Genomic DNA, 13,060 nt, shown 5'->3' with positions numbered 1-13,060 from the left:
CCCGGTGCCTCCCGCTCCGCTCCGCGCCCGCTCCGCCGATGGCCGCCGGCCGCCGCGCTCCCCCGGAGCCCGGCGGGGGCCCGGTGCTACTTCAAGGCATCTTCGGCGCGGGGCCGGCCCCCGGTGCCGCCGCCTGCTCGCTGTCCCTGACGGCCCGGGAGCTGCAGGTGCGGCGTGCCGGCGGCTGCTCGGGCGGCTCGGCCGGTCCCGACGCCGCGCTCCGCCTGGCCGACTGCGTGGGCTCGGCCGCTTTCCCCGCGGCCGCGGCCGCCGCCTGCTTCTCGCTGGTGTGCTACCCGCTGCGGGGGCCGCGCTGGGGGCCGCCCGCCCGCCAGCGCCTGGAGCGGACCTTCCGCGTCTCCCGGGGTCCCGACGCCGAGGGCAACCTGCGCATCGCCCAGGCCTGGAGCCGCCGCATCCGCGAGCTCGCCGTGCCCGCCGTGCCCGCGCAGGACGGTGAGTGCCGAGCTCCCCCGCCCCCGCCCGGCACCGCTGCCCGCGGGGCTCGCTCCGTCGGGACCGTGTGGGGGTCAGGGTCGGGGTCGCGGCCGGGGTCGCTCCGCCGCCGGGCCCCACGCCGGACGGCTGTGGCCGAGCCGCGGGCGCTGCGCGGTGTCGCGTTCCGGGGACGGGGGGGACGGGGGGGACGACGACACAGACCGGCGGTGACTCGCGCCACAGGGGGGTCCCTCGGACACCCCCCTCCCCCCACTTTCGCCGAGTCTGGGGGGGACAGAGACATCCCTGCTCGCAGCTCCAGGCAGGGGTTGGTTGTTTCTCTCTCCTTTCACCCTTAATTTGAAGGGGCAGCAGGGACGTGGCCAGGCTATGGGGGCCCTTTGCACCCCCCATCCCCATTGCTCCCGTTCAATAACTCCAAAGCTCCAAAGGGCAGCATGATCCAAGGAAAAAAAGTAATCATTGCTGACGCAGGCAGGACGGGAGCCAGGCACTGTCCCCAGCAGGTCCCATCCATCACTTGGGATTTGGGGACAGGCAGATCCCCCCAGGACCCCTGCGGTCCAGGGGGATCTCAGGGCAGCCTGGCGGGGTCTGTGTTTCTGATCCTGCTCCCCTCGGGAGCTGTCCGTGTCTGGAAGGGGAAGGTCCTGCTCGGGGGCTGCATCCCCCAGCTCCTGCAGGCAGGGCAGGGCGTGCTGGCAGATAGTTGAACATCTGAGCAGAGATTCAATTATATGCACTACTTCATTTATTTGGCTGTCCAGTCGCTCTGATCAGACTTGGAAATTAAGAGGCATGCGGTTGGAGGGATCCTGTCAAATCACATTTAGCCCAGCTCTTCCTTGCTTGGATTTTAAAATGCAGCTCTTTTTTTTATATGACCTGCAGCTACAAAACAACTTTCTGTCTCTCTTCCTAAAGAATTACAAAAAAATCCAGTGGAATGGGGTGAGGGCAGAACCAGTTCCCCAGCTCTATTTCCAGCCTGAACTTTGCAGCTGGAAGTCTCCAAGTGCTTTCCAACCCTTGCCCTGTGAGCAGGCGGTGTGAGGGTGCTGGGGCAGGAGCAGCTCATGGCACGCAGGGCCCTCGGGGCCTTGGGGGGAAGGAGGATGGGAGAAGGCAGTGCAGAATTTTGCAGACACTGTCCCTGCTGAAGGCCATCAGGATTTGCAATCCTCCTCCCTCAGTTTGGGACCGAGCTAAAAATGCCCCTTGTCCACACCCAGTGCTCGCACGTGCGGCAGAGAGTCCTGTGCGGGACTGATAAGGGCTGTGCTGGGAAGCTGCGGGTGAGTCCGTGCAGAGAGTCCTGTCACCCTGTCCCCATGAGGAGGAGACCTGGGGAGCCACCAGCGATCCCATCCTGGTGCTGTTGCAGCTCCAGCATCCTCTGGGATAAAAGCCCTGCGGAATGCTGCAGCAGGGATGGAGGGATGATTCCCCCTCCTTGTTTCACCCCAAGGGATAGACAGAAAGTTCCTCAGCAGCTGATAACCCCAAAGCTGGGGCTGCCTGCAGTATGTCCCAAACTGCAGCTATCCAGGAGGGAACAAACTGCCCCCATGCTTATGTCCCAACAGGGAAATCCAGCCCCAGGAAGCTCAGCCCCAGCCTTATTCCACCTGGCATGCTTGTTCCTTGTGCAGAGAGTTTCCAGAAGGATGCAGGGATGCAGTGGAGTGGCTTGGGCTGCAGACAGCAGAGCTGTGGCAGTGTGGTCCTGGCCTGAGCACAGCCAGGGCACATCACACAGGAGGATGTGGGCAGAGGGAGTGGAGCAGAGTTTGTGGCAGCAGCTGGAGCCCCTTCCTCCTGCTGACTCAGATTCTGCTCTACTCAGCATTTGAGGCTGAAAGTGACCACACTGTGCTGGGAAGTGGAATCTTGCTGGGATGCCAGGGACTGGCCGGTGTTGTGCAACAGGAAGGGTTGGATGGGTCAGGATGCTGCTGAAACCTGTCTCCCTGTGCATCACCATTGCTGGGCTCCAGCTCTGATCCAGCACCCTCCAGTTCCACAACAGGGCTGAGCCTGGTGCTGCTGGTGTCACCAGTCCCACACTGGGATCACTCTTGTCACCACTCACAGCCTGGTACCAACAATCTGCCCCTTGGGAGGGAGTCATGACATACCTCTGTGCCCTGAGCAGGATTTGTTTTCCCCTTCCAGCCAAGGAGCTGATCCTTGGGGTCCCAGCCTTTCCCTGCTGCCCAGAGGAGGCCACAGGGCAGCACCCACAGGTCTGGGCAGGATTTTTAGGCAAGACTCAGCTGCAGCTCCGTGTCTGTGTGAGAAACAATGTGCTTGGTTAACACTGCAGGGTTAAAAACTGCATTTAGGGTTTTGAAGTGCCTTTGGCTTTTGCTTTTCAATATCCAGGGCTCGAGGGAGGAAAGAGAGAGAAAGCCCCCCAGAGAGAAAGAAGCTGGGCTTGGGTTCAAAGCCTGTGCGGGCCTTGTCTGCATTTGCTTGCAGAGGATTCAGTGCCTGTGGGGACCAAGGAAGCTCCAAAGGGCTCTGAGCAGGGTCAGCCCAGCCCTGGGCTGCTTTTTATTATCCCTGAGCCAGACTGGAGTGGCCTCTGCTCTGTATGCTTCACTGCTTTCCCCGAGGGCAGCTGGTCCCTTTGTATCTGGAACCCACTGATAAGGGGCTGGGGAGGGTGGTGGGGGGGAGCCACTGGCCCTGGGCAGCAGTGGGGAGAACCAGCTTGGAGCCAGTGCCTTGAGCCAGCACCCAGGGCCAGACTGGAGCCAGCACCCAGAGCTGCACCCGCAGCCAGCCTGGAGCCAGTGCCCCAGCCAGGCTCAGCCCTGGAGCTCTCACAGGCAGGTCTTTGTTGTGGAGTTGGTGGCAGGTCCCAAGCAGCTGGCAAGGGGACCAGGAGGTGTCCTGGAGGGTGATCCATGAGGCCAGGAAATAATCGTCCTGGTGGTGATGAAGTCAGCAGAGCTCTGTGTGCTTCCAGGGCTGGGACAGGCATGGAGATGGGATGCTCCAGTCCCACCTCCCTCCAGGCAGCTTGTGGAGCTCATGGCCATGACTGGTGTGATGCTGGATGTCACCCAGGGGAGGTGACACACGTGGTGTCCTCCATGGCCCCATGCTCACCTCTCCCCACCACTGTCCCCACTGTGGGTGTCGGAGGGTTTAGCTGTAAAACCCCAGTTCGTGTGTTCAAACAGCTCAAATCACTGCACGTGTGCAGATGAGGTGGGGGCACCTCCAGTGCCACAGGGGCTGAGAGGGGATTCCTGGCCCAGGATGTGCTGGGAAAGGCCTCTGCTGTCCTGACACAGCAGCTCTTCCTGCTGAGTCAGCAGGGGCCGCCTGGAGCTGGGTCTGTGTGCTGGGGCGGGCACCCACACCCCCCGGGCCCAGCTCACAGCTCAGGGGGCACAGGGCTGGCGGGGACATCCCCAACAACCCCAAAACTGGCTCCTCGCTGCAGAGCCAGGGATCTCCAGAGGTGCTGGGGGAGCCTGAGGCTGCTGCCCTTCCTCACTTCAGGGCTTGGGGTGCCCAGCAGCACCCAGGGTTCCTGCCCTCCTCCTTCTCCCCCTGCCTCCCTCACAGGGCAGCTCAGTGGCCTCCCCCTGTTCCCCTGCATGGGGACCACTGGGATTGGGGAAGGAGATACTGGAAGCAACTGGGGAGGCAGAGGGATGGGACCCCTGCCAGGCTTGTAATTACAGCCTGGCCGAGGCCCTCGCAGGCGAAACCTGAGCCCTGTGGGGAGCAGGGAGCAGGGAGCGTCCGTCTGCCAGCACAACTGTCTGTCCTGGCTTCGCTCCATCTGGGTGGATGCGGGCAATTGGGACCTGGAGTTCTCATCCCCCGCTCTGGTATGGCTGGAGTGCTGCAGGGCTCCATCCTGGGTGTGAACATCTCTGCTGATTGTGGGGGAGCTCAAATGAGTCCCTGCAGGCCCCTGTGTCCTGTCTCTGCTGCCTCCCCAGCATTCCCAGCAGGGACTCTCCATCCCTGCTACCCCCATGTCCTCTGGGTAGAGATGCAGCCCAGGGAGCTTGTGGGGATGGGGGAGGGCCAGTTCACCTTCCCCTTTTGGTTTTGGCAAATGCTGCCCTGGCTGGCAAAGCCCTCCCAGGGCAGGGCCATGACCCAGCAGCCTAAGCCCCCTGTCCCCCCCAGGTGACAGCTACGGGGTGCTGCCCCGGCCCTGCCACGCACTGGTGCTGCTGAACCCACAGAGCGGCTCCGGCCGTGCCCTTGATGACTTCCAGGCAGTGGTGCAGCCCATGCTGGCTGAGGCTGACATTGCCACCACTGTCTTCGTCACCGGTGAGTCCATGAGCAGCTCCTCCTCCTCCTCCTCCTTCTCCCTTCCCTGGGATCCTACCTGGGCCCTGCCACCTGGGGACAGGTTCCTCCAAGGGCCTCTGACTCTGCATCAGCACTGCTCTGGGTCCTGCATCCCTGGCTGGGGTCACCATGTGGAGCTGGGGTCACTGTCTGGGGGGTGCAGCAGGAAGGGCAGAGGGATGGAGAGTGATGCTCCAAATCTCTCCACTCTCCCCAACAGAAAGAGCCCACCATGCGCATGAGAAGGTGCGAGATGAGGACCTGTCACAATGGGACACGTTGGTGGTCATGTCTGGGGACGGGCTGCTGTTCGAGGTGAGGAGCACCTCGGGGCTGGGCAGAGCAGGGGTGCCTGGGGCAGGATCCAAGCTCTGGGTCACAAAGTCAGGCAGGGAATGGCAAAGGAGAGATGACACCAAGCTTGGAGCAAAGCAGCCATCATCTCTGTCTTGCCCTGGGCAGGGGCACCGTGGGCTCTGCTCCCCCCAGGCTTGCAGGGGCTGCTGGGTTCCTTGGGTACCACGGATCCTTCATCCCCACAGGTGGTGAACGGGCTGATGGAGCGTCCGGACTGGAAGGAGGCCATGAAGAAGCCGCTGTGCATCCTGCCAGGAGGCTCTGGGAACGCCCTGGCTGCCTCTATCAACTACTATGCAGGGTGAGTCCCAGCCCCGCGGGGCACCCACTGCCCCCTGCGGGGCTGCACTGGAACCAGGCAGGGATGAGGCAAGAGAACGGCTGTGCGGGGCTGCAGCCCAGGGAAGTGTGCTGGGATGACCAGGGGTGCCTGGCAGGGTCCTCACTCCCCACAGGCTGGTGCAGCACCGCCCCAGCTGTGAGCAAGGGATTAATCCCTGGGTATCCTAATCTCCCCACTCCCTTTCTCTGGGCTCAGGGACTGGTAAAGCTTTAACCCAAAGGACCCACCCCAGGCACAGCCAATTCCAAGGTGTGGGGGCCAGGATTGCCCTGGCTCGGTTCCCTCTTTCAGGAACTGGTTTATCCCTCCCATCCCCAGCAAAACTACTCCCAGCAGCTGTTCCTGAGGGACACTGTCACCCAGCAGGGACATGTCCCAGCCATGACAGAAGGGTGAGGTCTGCAGGCAGATGCTGGGGCAGCAGGAGAGTTCCTGAGCTCCAAACTCACTCTCTCCATCCCTCACAGCTACGATCACGTTGCCAAGAAAAAGCTGCTGACGAACTGCACCTTCATCCTGTGCAAGGGGCTGTACACGCAGATGGACCTGGTGTCGCTGAGCACGGCCTCGGGGAAGCGCTTCTTCTCCTTCCTGGGCTTCGGCTGGGGCTTCATCTCGGACGTGGACATCGACAGTGAGAAGTACCGCTGGCTGGGCAACGCCCGCTTCACCCTGGGCACCCTGCAGTGCCTGGCCAAGCTCAGGGTGTACCAGGGCCGCCTGTCCTACCTGCCCATCTCCGCGGAGCAGGGCAGCTCCCCGGCACCCCGGGACGCCCCCGCGCCCGTCACCAACGGCCACATCCCGCAGCCGGCGGGGACGGAAGCGCCCGGCTCCCTGCCCCCCGACTCGCTGCTGGCGCCGCTGGGCCAGCCCGTGCCGGCGCACTGGACCGTGGTCCCCGAGGAGGAGTTTGTCCTGGTCTACGCCATCTACCAGTCCCACCTGGGCACCAACCTGCTGATGGCACCGGCGGCCCGGCTGCACGACGGCTGCATCCACCTCTTCTACATGAAGGCCGGCATCAGCCGCGTGACGCTGCTGAAGCTTTTCCTGGCCATGTCCAGGGGGACCCACCTGGACTTGAACTGTCCCCACCTGTCCTACGTCCCCGTCCGGGCGTTCCGCCTGGAGCCGCGGGTGGCTGCGGGCGTCATGACAGTGGATGGGGAGGCGCTGGCCTGCGAGCCCGTGCAGGGCCAGGTTCATGCCCGCGTCTGCCGCGTCCTCAGCGGCTCCTGAGCTCCCCGTTCGCCCTCCCTGCAGCGCTGAGCTGCCGGCACGGCCCGGCGCGAGGCTGGCAGAGACTTCCTCCCACTCAGGAACCCCTCCTTCCATAGCAATAGGTCTTTGGGGGGGGGGGGCGTGGGGCTCATCCCCTCGCTTGCCCCCACGCTTAGCTTTACCCCCTTGGGACGGCCACCAGTGCTGTTCCAAAAATGAGCCACAAGCCCCATCAGGTACTCGGTGCCGGCGAGACGCCAGCGTGGTTTATCCTGGTACGAGGTCCCGGCCCCGAGGCGGCTGCGCCGGCACAGCCCCGTCCCCTCCCCGGCTCGGACGCACACGGTGGCATCGCTGTGTCCCCGCCCCGGAGCCAGTGCCACCCCCTAGGGAGGGTCAGGACCAATAGATCTAATACAATAAACCGACTTTTTAAAGAATGTTTCTACCCAAAGCTTCCTGTAGAAGCGAAGTTTATTCTTGTGAGAAATGCAAAATAAATATCTAGCGTTTGCAAAAAAAATCCTTCCTGGGTTTTGAATCCGAGCTCACGGCACACGGACCGCAGGACAGGTTTAGCTCAGCAGCCTTTGCTCCCTGGCATCCTGACAGGAGCAGCATGGAGCGAGGGGCCCCGGAGGTGCTCCCAGGGAGGTGCTGAGGATGCAGGACACAGGGCATTGCTGCCACCACCCACCCCCATTTTTGGGGTGCGGTGATGCCTCCCTGCTCAGCCTCATGCTGGGGCTGATTGTATCCAGGGAGCTCAGCCCTGCAGTGACAGTTGGGGACATCCTGGCGAAAGTTCGGTACCTCTGAGCGACAGCAGGGAAGGACTCATGGAAGAGGTTCAAGGAGGAGTCGTTTGGCTTTCTGCCTGCAGCAGGGGCCTTTTGAGGGACCCTCGCATCCCTTTTCTCGGGCTGCCCGGGGCCAGCTGGAGCCCTTCTACAGGTCCCTGCCCTGGGGCTTGCCTAGGGGGGATTACTCAGCCTCTTTGATATAAAATTGCAGTAATTAAACCTCATTTTCAGCGCTCAAGTACAAAGCAGAAGAGTAAACAGTGGTGGCTGTTTGCATTTATTCAACTGCAAACTATGCAATTAGGATGGCAGATCCGGGAAAGAAGAGCACGATTGTCTTCCCCTCATGGCCTCACTTGCGCATAGAGAGGGGCCTTATTCCTGAGCCAGCAGGGCCGGCAGGAGCTGGGAACCACCTCCCAAAATAAAGTTATTTCCCCCGTGGCATCGGGCCAGGTGTAAAAAACAGGCTGAGCAATAACTCTCTAACCCTGCTGAGCTGCTTGAGGCAGAGCCCATGGCAGGGGATGCGCTCAGAGTTCTCGCCGTCTCTCTCACCGCTCACGGAGCAGCAGAGCAGAGCCGTTCAGGCTCACAGCCCCTGAAAGGCTCCCCGCAGGCTCCTCCCAGGATCCCGTGTGGCTCTCAGCAGCAGGTTGGCCGGGATCGCCCTTGCCCTCCCTTTCGCGGGTTTCGCTGAGCAGCTCTGCCATCACCCATCTGCTTCCAAAACATGCTGGACCACAGCAACGAGCTCCTGGCGGGGAGCCCCCGGCCCTCCTCCCGCATAGCCCTCGCTGCCCGGACCGAGGGAGGCGGCAGAGGGTGCTGCGAACAACGCCCGGGTCGGGCACTGGCACCTCGAGCTGCTCCTGCAGGGAGGGCACCCAGGGGGACAAAATGTAAGTCAGGACTCCACATCACTGCTCCAGAGTCCAGCAGCACCCGGCAGTTACCAGATACGGCTGTGTCCAGCCCCATCCCTCACACGCTTACCTGTGTGCTGAGGTGAGGGGCAGGGCAGAGCTCCCAGGGCCTACCTGAGTCTGGCCATGAGCACCGCGGCCACCAGAAGCTGTGCTGGGGCAGGCACTGAGCCACCCATAAGCACCAGGCACCAGCAAGGGCCACAGAAAACAAAAAGTCCCAGCCTGACAGATGCCCTCTGTACATCAGGGTCTTGAGGAAGAGTTTATGGAGAGCCACAGAGGCAGCCCCTCCCTGCCAGACCTGCCTGGATCCCTCTGGACTCACCGGCCTTGGCTTCAGCCAGTGGGACCCTGTCCAGCCCCAAGGCTGGCACAGGGATGAGCTGGAGAGGGGCAAGTGCCAGGAGAGTGGCAGGGGGTGGTGGGGGAAAGAAAGAGACAACTCACAGATCTACTCACAGAGGCAAAATTTAATGGCAAGTCATCTTCCCTCCTTTATTACACCTTGGTTAGCCAAACAAAAAAAAAATCTGCAGGTAAAAAAAGTTTTAATGGTCACACAGCACTTTATACATATATCATAAGCAACCAAGCATCCACATCTGCACATGAACGACACACCTCTAAGCATGGCCTCAATAGTCAGGTTTGTTTTTTTTTTAATTCATTAAATACTGTACAGAATCAAGGCTACAAACTGATTTTGTAATGCTTCTTCCCCCTCCCCAGCACTTAAAACAGTTACAGGCTGCTCTCATTTGTACATCACACAGTCGTGTAGCCAGTTTTAAGGCTAACAATATGCATCATGCTTTGGCTTTTTTTGTGTGTTTTTAAATTTTTTTTAAGGTTTTAGCCTTTTAAATTTTGTTACCCTTAAATATTACATACATACACAAAAAATTACATAGCTGCAGTGTGCTCACCACCAACCTCATCACCCAGGAGCTTCACATTATCAAAAGCTTTAGAAAATTTGTAAACCTCTGTGCACGCTTGGGTTTGGGACAGCTGCAGAGAGTGAGCGGTGCCGGGGGGAGCAGTGTCCCCTTCCAGAAGGCCAACATCCACCTCCTCAGAGGGAGCCCAGCCTGTGCAAAAGCTCTTGTGTAGGATCAAAGACTTTTTGGGCAAAGGGGAGGGTGTGGAGCCTGCCCCGTGAGATGAGAGCTGCAGAGTGAAGGAGGGGAAAAGGGGAACTCAACAGCTCCTCCATCCCCAGTGGGTTTCTCCCTCCCTCCCTCCCTCCATCCTTGTTCCTGTGGGTCATGGGGCAGCCACAGCCCGGCTCTGGGGACAGAGGGTGTCAGTGTCTGGATCACTAACCGTGGTTCTGCCTGGAATCAGCCTCTGTCTGTTCTTCCCCTGCCCTGGAGCAGTGGCTTCCCCTCTTGCCCCCAGCCCTCCGAGACACTCAGTGCTCTGCTCAAAGTGATCCATTCACTCCCGGCCGTGGTTACAGCTCCAGCCTGCCCTGCCCCACCCACGGCTCCCAGCACCTCTCTGCCCCCCAAATCGGCACCTGCCTGACTTCCCACCTGCCAGGAAGGACTCTTGGAGCAGGGCTGGAGCTGCTGAAGATGATGCACTCACAGAGCAGTGTCTGGAGATACCTGCAGCCCAGGTCTTCATCACAGCCAAACCCTGCATCCTCTGGAACACCAGAAGGACATGTCTTCCAAAATCCCAGTGGTGGATGGGGACATGAGAAGGGCTTTGTGCAGCCAGCCCCTGGCTCAGGAGCATCATGGGGGCAGCAGGAAAGCACAGGGAGCTGGGGGGGAGGAGGGAGAGGGGTGGATTTGGGCTGTTGGTTGCAGCCCTTGGTGTTTCTGGTAGCAAGAAGCACTGCACCAACATGCTGGGATCCTTCCGCTGATCTCCGTTTATAACTGCAGCCACAGCGAGCAAGAGCAAAAGAGAGCTTTGGCTCCATCCTTACCTCTGGCAGAGCCATCTGCTCAGCCTGACTGCTCCCTGGGCAGCCTGGCAGCGCTGCCTCGCTGTGCAGCTGGAAGGACTCTCCCTGACAGACCGTGCTCCCCATGGATGCTCTGAGGGTGCCTCTCTAGTGCCTGAGCACTGGGCAAAGGCAGCAGGGCTGGAGTGTGACTGCCCAGCTCCAAGTGAAGGTGTGTGCAGGCTGGACCAGAGGCCTAAGGAAGGGGACTTGACCAGGGGACTCTGGCAAAACACTGCTTCAAAGTGCTCATGGTCACCAGCTCAGGCTGTGAAACACAGGCTGCCTTCACCAGGTGCTTCCCTGAGTGTCCAGCAGCACCATGCCTGGGAGTAGGGATGGGAAGTGCTGTGTCCACAGTGCTGCTGGCCACAACCAGGCCATCATGGGAAACAGCTGGCAAGGGAAGGAGCTGATAACAGCCCAAAGCAGCTGCTGTAACAGCACAGGAACCAGCACAAACTGGTGCTGCCACAACAGGGCCTCGCCATGACACGGCTTCCCTGGGGTGACCCTGGCTCCCACGGCTCCTGAACACCCATGTGCAGCTGGATGAGGGAGCAGCAGCCACACCAGGCTCATCCAGATCTACAACAGGCCCCAGGGTCACTGGCTGCTGCCTGCCTGGGTGAGGCCGGGATCCAGGGTGGGTATAGTGCTGTGTGACAGCCGGGATGGCTGGGAACAAAAGATACCTAAGCAAGTAACAAGGGCAGAACACCCTGAATCCCATGTATTTCTAGAAGACAGGCATGCATGGTGGGGGGAAAGGGAAGTTTGCCTCACTCTGGAGAAAAACAAGTGGGGATGGCTAGACTTGCCTCCAGGAGACTGACCTGGAAGTTGAAGAACTGCGTGGAAAGTCTGCAGCACTCCCAGAGCAGCACAAGTGCCAGTGGAGAGCTCTGGCCCTGCCTATCAATCCCGACTGGAAGAACCTTGTAGCTATGGGTGAACAACTAAGACTAGAGCAACTCCGTATGGTGTAGACAACTCCAATGCAAACACAATCCAATGTCTAAGTACAGATAAGCTGGGGTAGACTTCAGAGAACCCATGGGAACGCTGAGAAAAATAACAGACTGGGAGGGCATTGCCCTTCATTTCCAGAAACTACAGCAATCCCTTCTCCTGGCTGGAACCCCACCAGAACAAACTGCTGGGTGTAGCGCTGGGTGGGAAGAGTCCTTGTGTGAAAGGTGCCCCAAGATGAAAGTGCAGAGGGAACGTGGCTGCAAGACTGCTTCTGTGCAGGTCTCAAATCTTACCATTGCAGGTCAAACTTGCAAGAAGAGCACGTACAGGGGGAAGGAAGAGGGACAGGGGGAAGGAAGAGGGGTTGAGGGAAAAGAGTTACTCATGCTTAAACAACCTTTCCTCAGAGGAGCAGTCAGGCCTACCACCTTCTTTGGAACAAACCAAGCTGAGGAAGAAAAGCTGTAAGGAGAAGCCAGTTGATTGATAACAGCATTTGCCAATTTACTTTCTGCTGCTTTCCCTTCTCCCCTGCACCTGCCTGTCCCTAACCTGATGGTTTATTTGTCCTCTGTCCACTCTGGGATGTTGGCCCCTGCTAAGGCAGCCCGGTACTGCTGCAAGACACCGCGGATGCTTTTAATGAACCCCTTGGACAAAGGGAAGAGGGGAAACCCGATATCAGGGTAACCGCTCTTCTCCGGCAGGAAACTCCTGTAGCTCTTTCTCCTTTTCTTTGGTTTCACGCTGGGCTGCGAGGCAGAGTCCTGGGCAGCCTTCCCCTCGTCCGTTCGGTCTCTGGCCAGGTCCCCCCTGGCTTGGCCTGTGCTCTCCGAGTCTGAGTACTGTTGGAGGTCGCCGGCGTTGGGCGTCACGCTCGGGAACTCCGACTCGTCTGGCTCCTCCTTCGCGTCCAGTGCCGAGTCGGACAGTTCGGCAGCCCCACCCTGCTCCAAGCTGCCCTCGGCCAGCGCCCCCGCCGTGTCCCCGGGGCTCTCGGCGCACAGGAGGGAGGCAGAATCCGCCCCGTTGGCCTGTTCGTGGCTGCGCTCCACCAGCTCGTTGGTCTCCAGCCAGGACTCGATGCGGGACACCAGGCGCCAGCCGTTGCAGCGGAAATGCTCCCGGATCTCGTGCTCAAAGACCTCCACGGGCCGGCGCAGCAGCTGCATCATGGACTGCACCACGCGGATCAGCGTCATCTCGTTGTAGCAGCGGCTGTTCTCGTAGCCCTCCTGCAGCCCCCGGTCGCTGTCGAAGCCCGCCTCGTTGTAGTAGGGCTCGTTCACCAGGATGAGACCTGCCGGGAGAACGGACACCGAGGGGTTAAGGCAGGAACATCATCCAGTCCGCTCCTGCCAAGAGCGTCAAACGCGGGCCAGGCTGAACCCCCAGAAGCTGCAGGATGCAAAGGTCTGGTGTTGCAAGGGGAGCATAGTGTGATGTGGTAGGGACCTCAGACTCTGCAGGGAGTGGCATCCACGTTCCTTGGCTGGCAAGATCAGCCCTCTGCCAGCACAATGCAGAGGGCACACAACAGCAGAGGAGTTCAAAAGGGCAGGAAGGGAGAGGTTTCACAGCTCCTTTCACTTCCCTCCTGCAGAAAACCCCACAAACACAACAAAAGCTTTTATTTTCCTCCTCCTCTAAACCAGAACAAAGGCCAGACTTCATCAACAGG

General features: G+C 60.1%; 2 protein-coding genes across 2 annotated transcripts in view; one reads left to right on the top strand and one right to left on the bottom strand.

The window, feature by feature from the left end:
* Positions 1 to 7,235, top strand: SPHK1 (sphingosine kinase 1). The gene is made up of 5 exons (XM_059864481.1): positions 1 to 456; positions 4,618 to 4,767; positions 5,009 to 5,103; positions 5,331 to 5,446; positions 5,956 to 7,235. The coding sequence occupies exons 1-5, from the start codon at positions 39 to 41 to the stop codon at positions 6,728 to 6,730; spliced, it is 1,554 nt and encodes a 517-aa protein (XP_059720464.1). The 5' UTR covers positions 1 to 38; the 3' UTR covers positions 6,731 to 7,235.
* A 1,661-nt stretch (positions 7,236 to 8,896) lies between these two features.
* The window catches only part of UBE2O (ubiquitin conjugating enzyme E2 O), a 62,489-nt gene continuing 58,325 nt past the window's right edge, over positions 8,897 to 13,060 (bottom strand). Inside the window, exon 18 of the mRNA XM_059864745.1 lies at positions 8,897 to 12,679. Within this exon, the coding sequence (XP_059720728.1) occupies positions 11,940 to 12,679 (740 nt within the window). The 3' untranslated portion in view covers positions 8,897 to 11,939. The remainder of the gene's footprint in view (positions 12,680 to 13,060) is intronic.

This window comes from Haemorhous mexicanus, chromosome 20 (assembly GCF_027477595.1).
Source record: "Haemorhous mexicanus isolate bHaeMex1 chromosome 20, bHaeMex1.pri, whole genome shotgun sequence".
NCBI lineage: Eukaryota > Metazoa > Chordata > Aves > Passeriformes > Fringillidae > Haemorhous > Haemorhous mexicanus.
The sequence above is the reverse complement of the archived record's forward strand: the minus strand, read 5'-3'. Positions and strand labels throughout refer to the sequence as shown.

What these genes read in the sequence shown, in the direction of transcription:
- SPHK1 (XM_059864481.1), top strand. Translation starts at nt 39, where the DNA reads ATGGCCGCCGGCCGCCGCGCTCCCCCGGAGCCCGGCGGGGGCCCGGTG. An exon ending in CGCCGTGCCCGCGCAGGACG is followed by an intron (nt 457 to 4,617) that starts GTGAGTGCCGAG and finishes TGTCCCCCCCAG; the next exon opens with GTGACAGCTACGGGGTGCTG. An exon ending in CACCACTGTCTTCGTCACCG is followed by an intron (nt 4,768 to 5,008) that starts GTGAGTCCATGA and finishes TCTCCCCAACAG; the next exon opens with AAAGAGCCCACCATGCGCAT.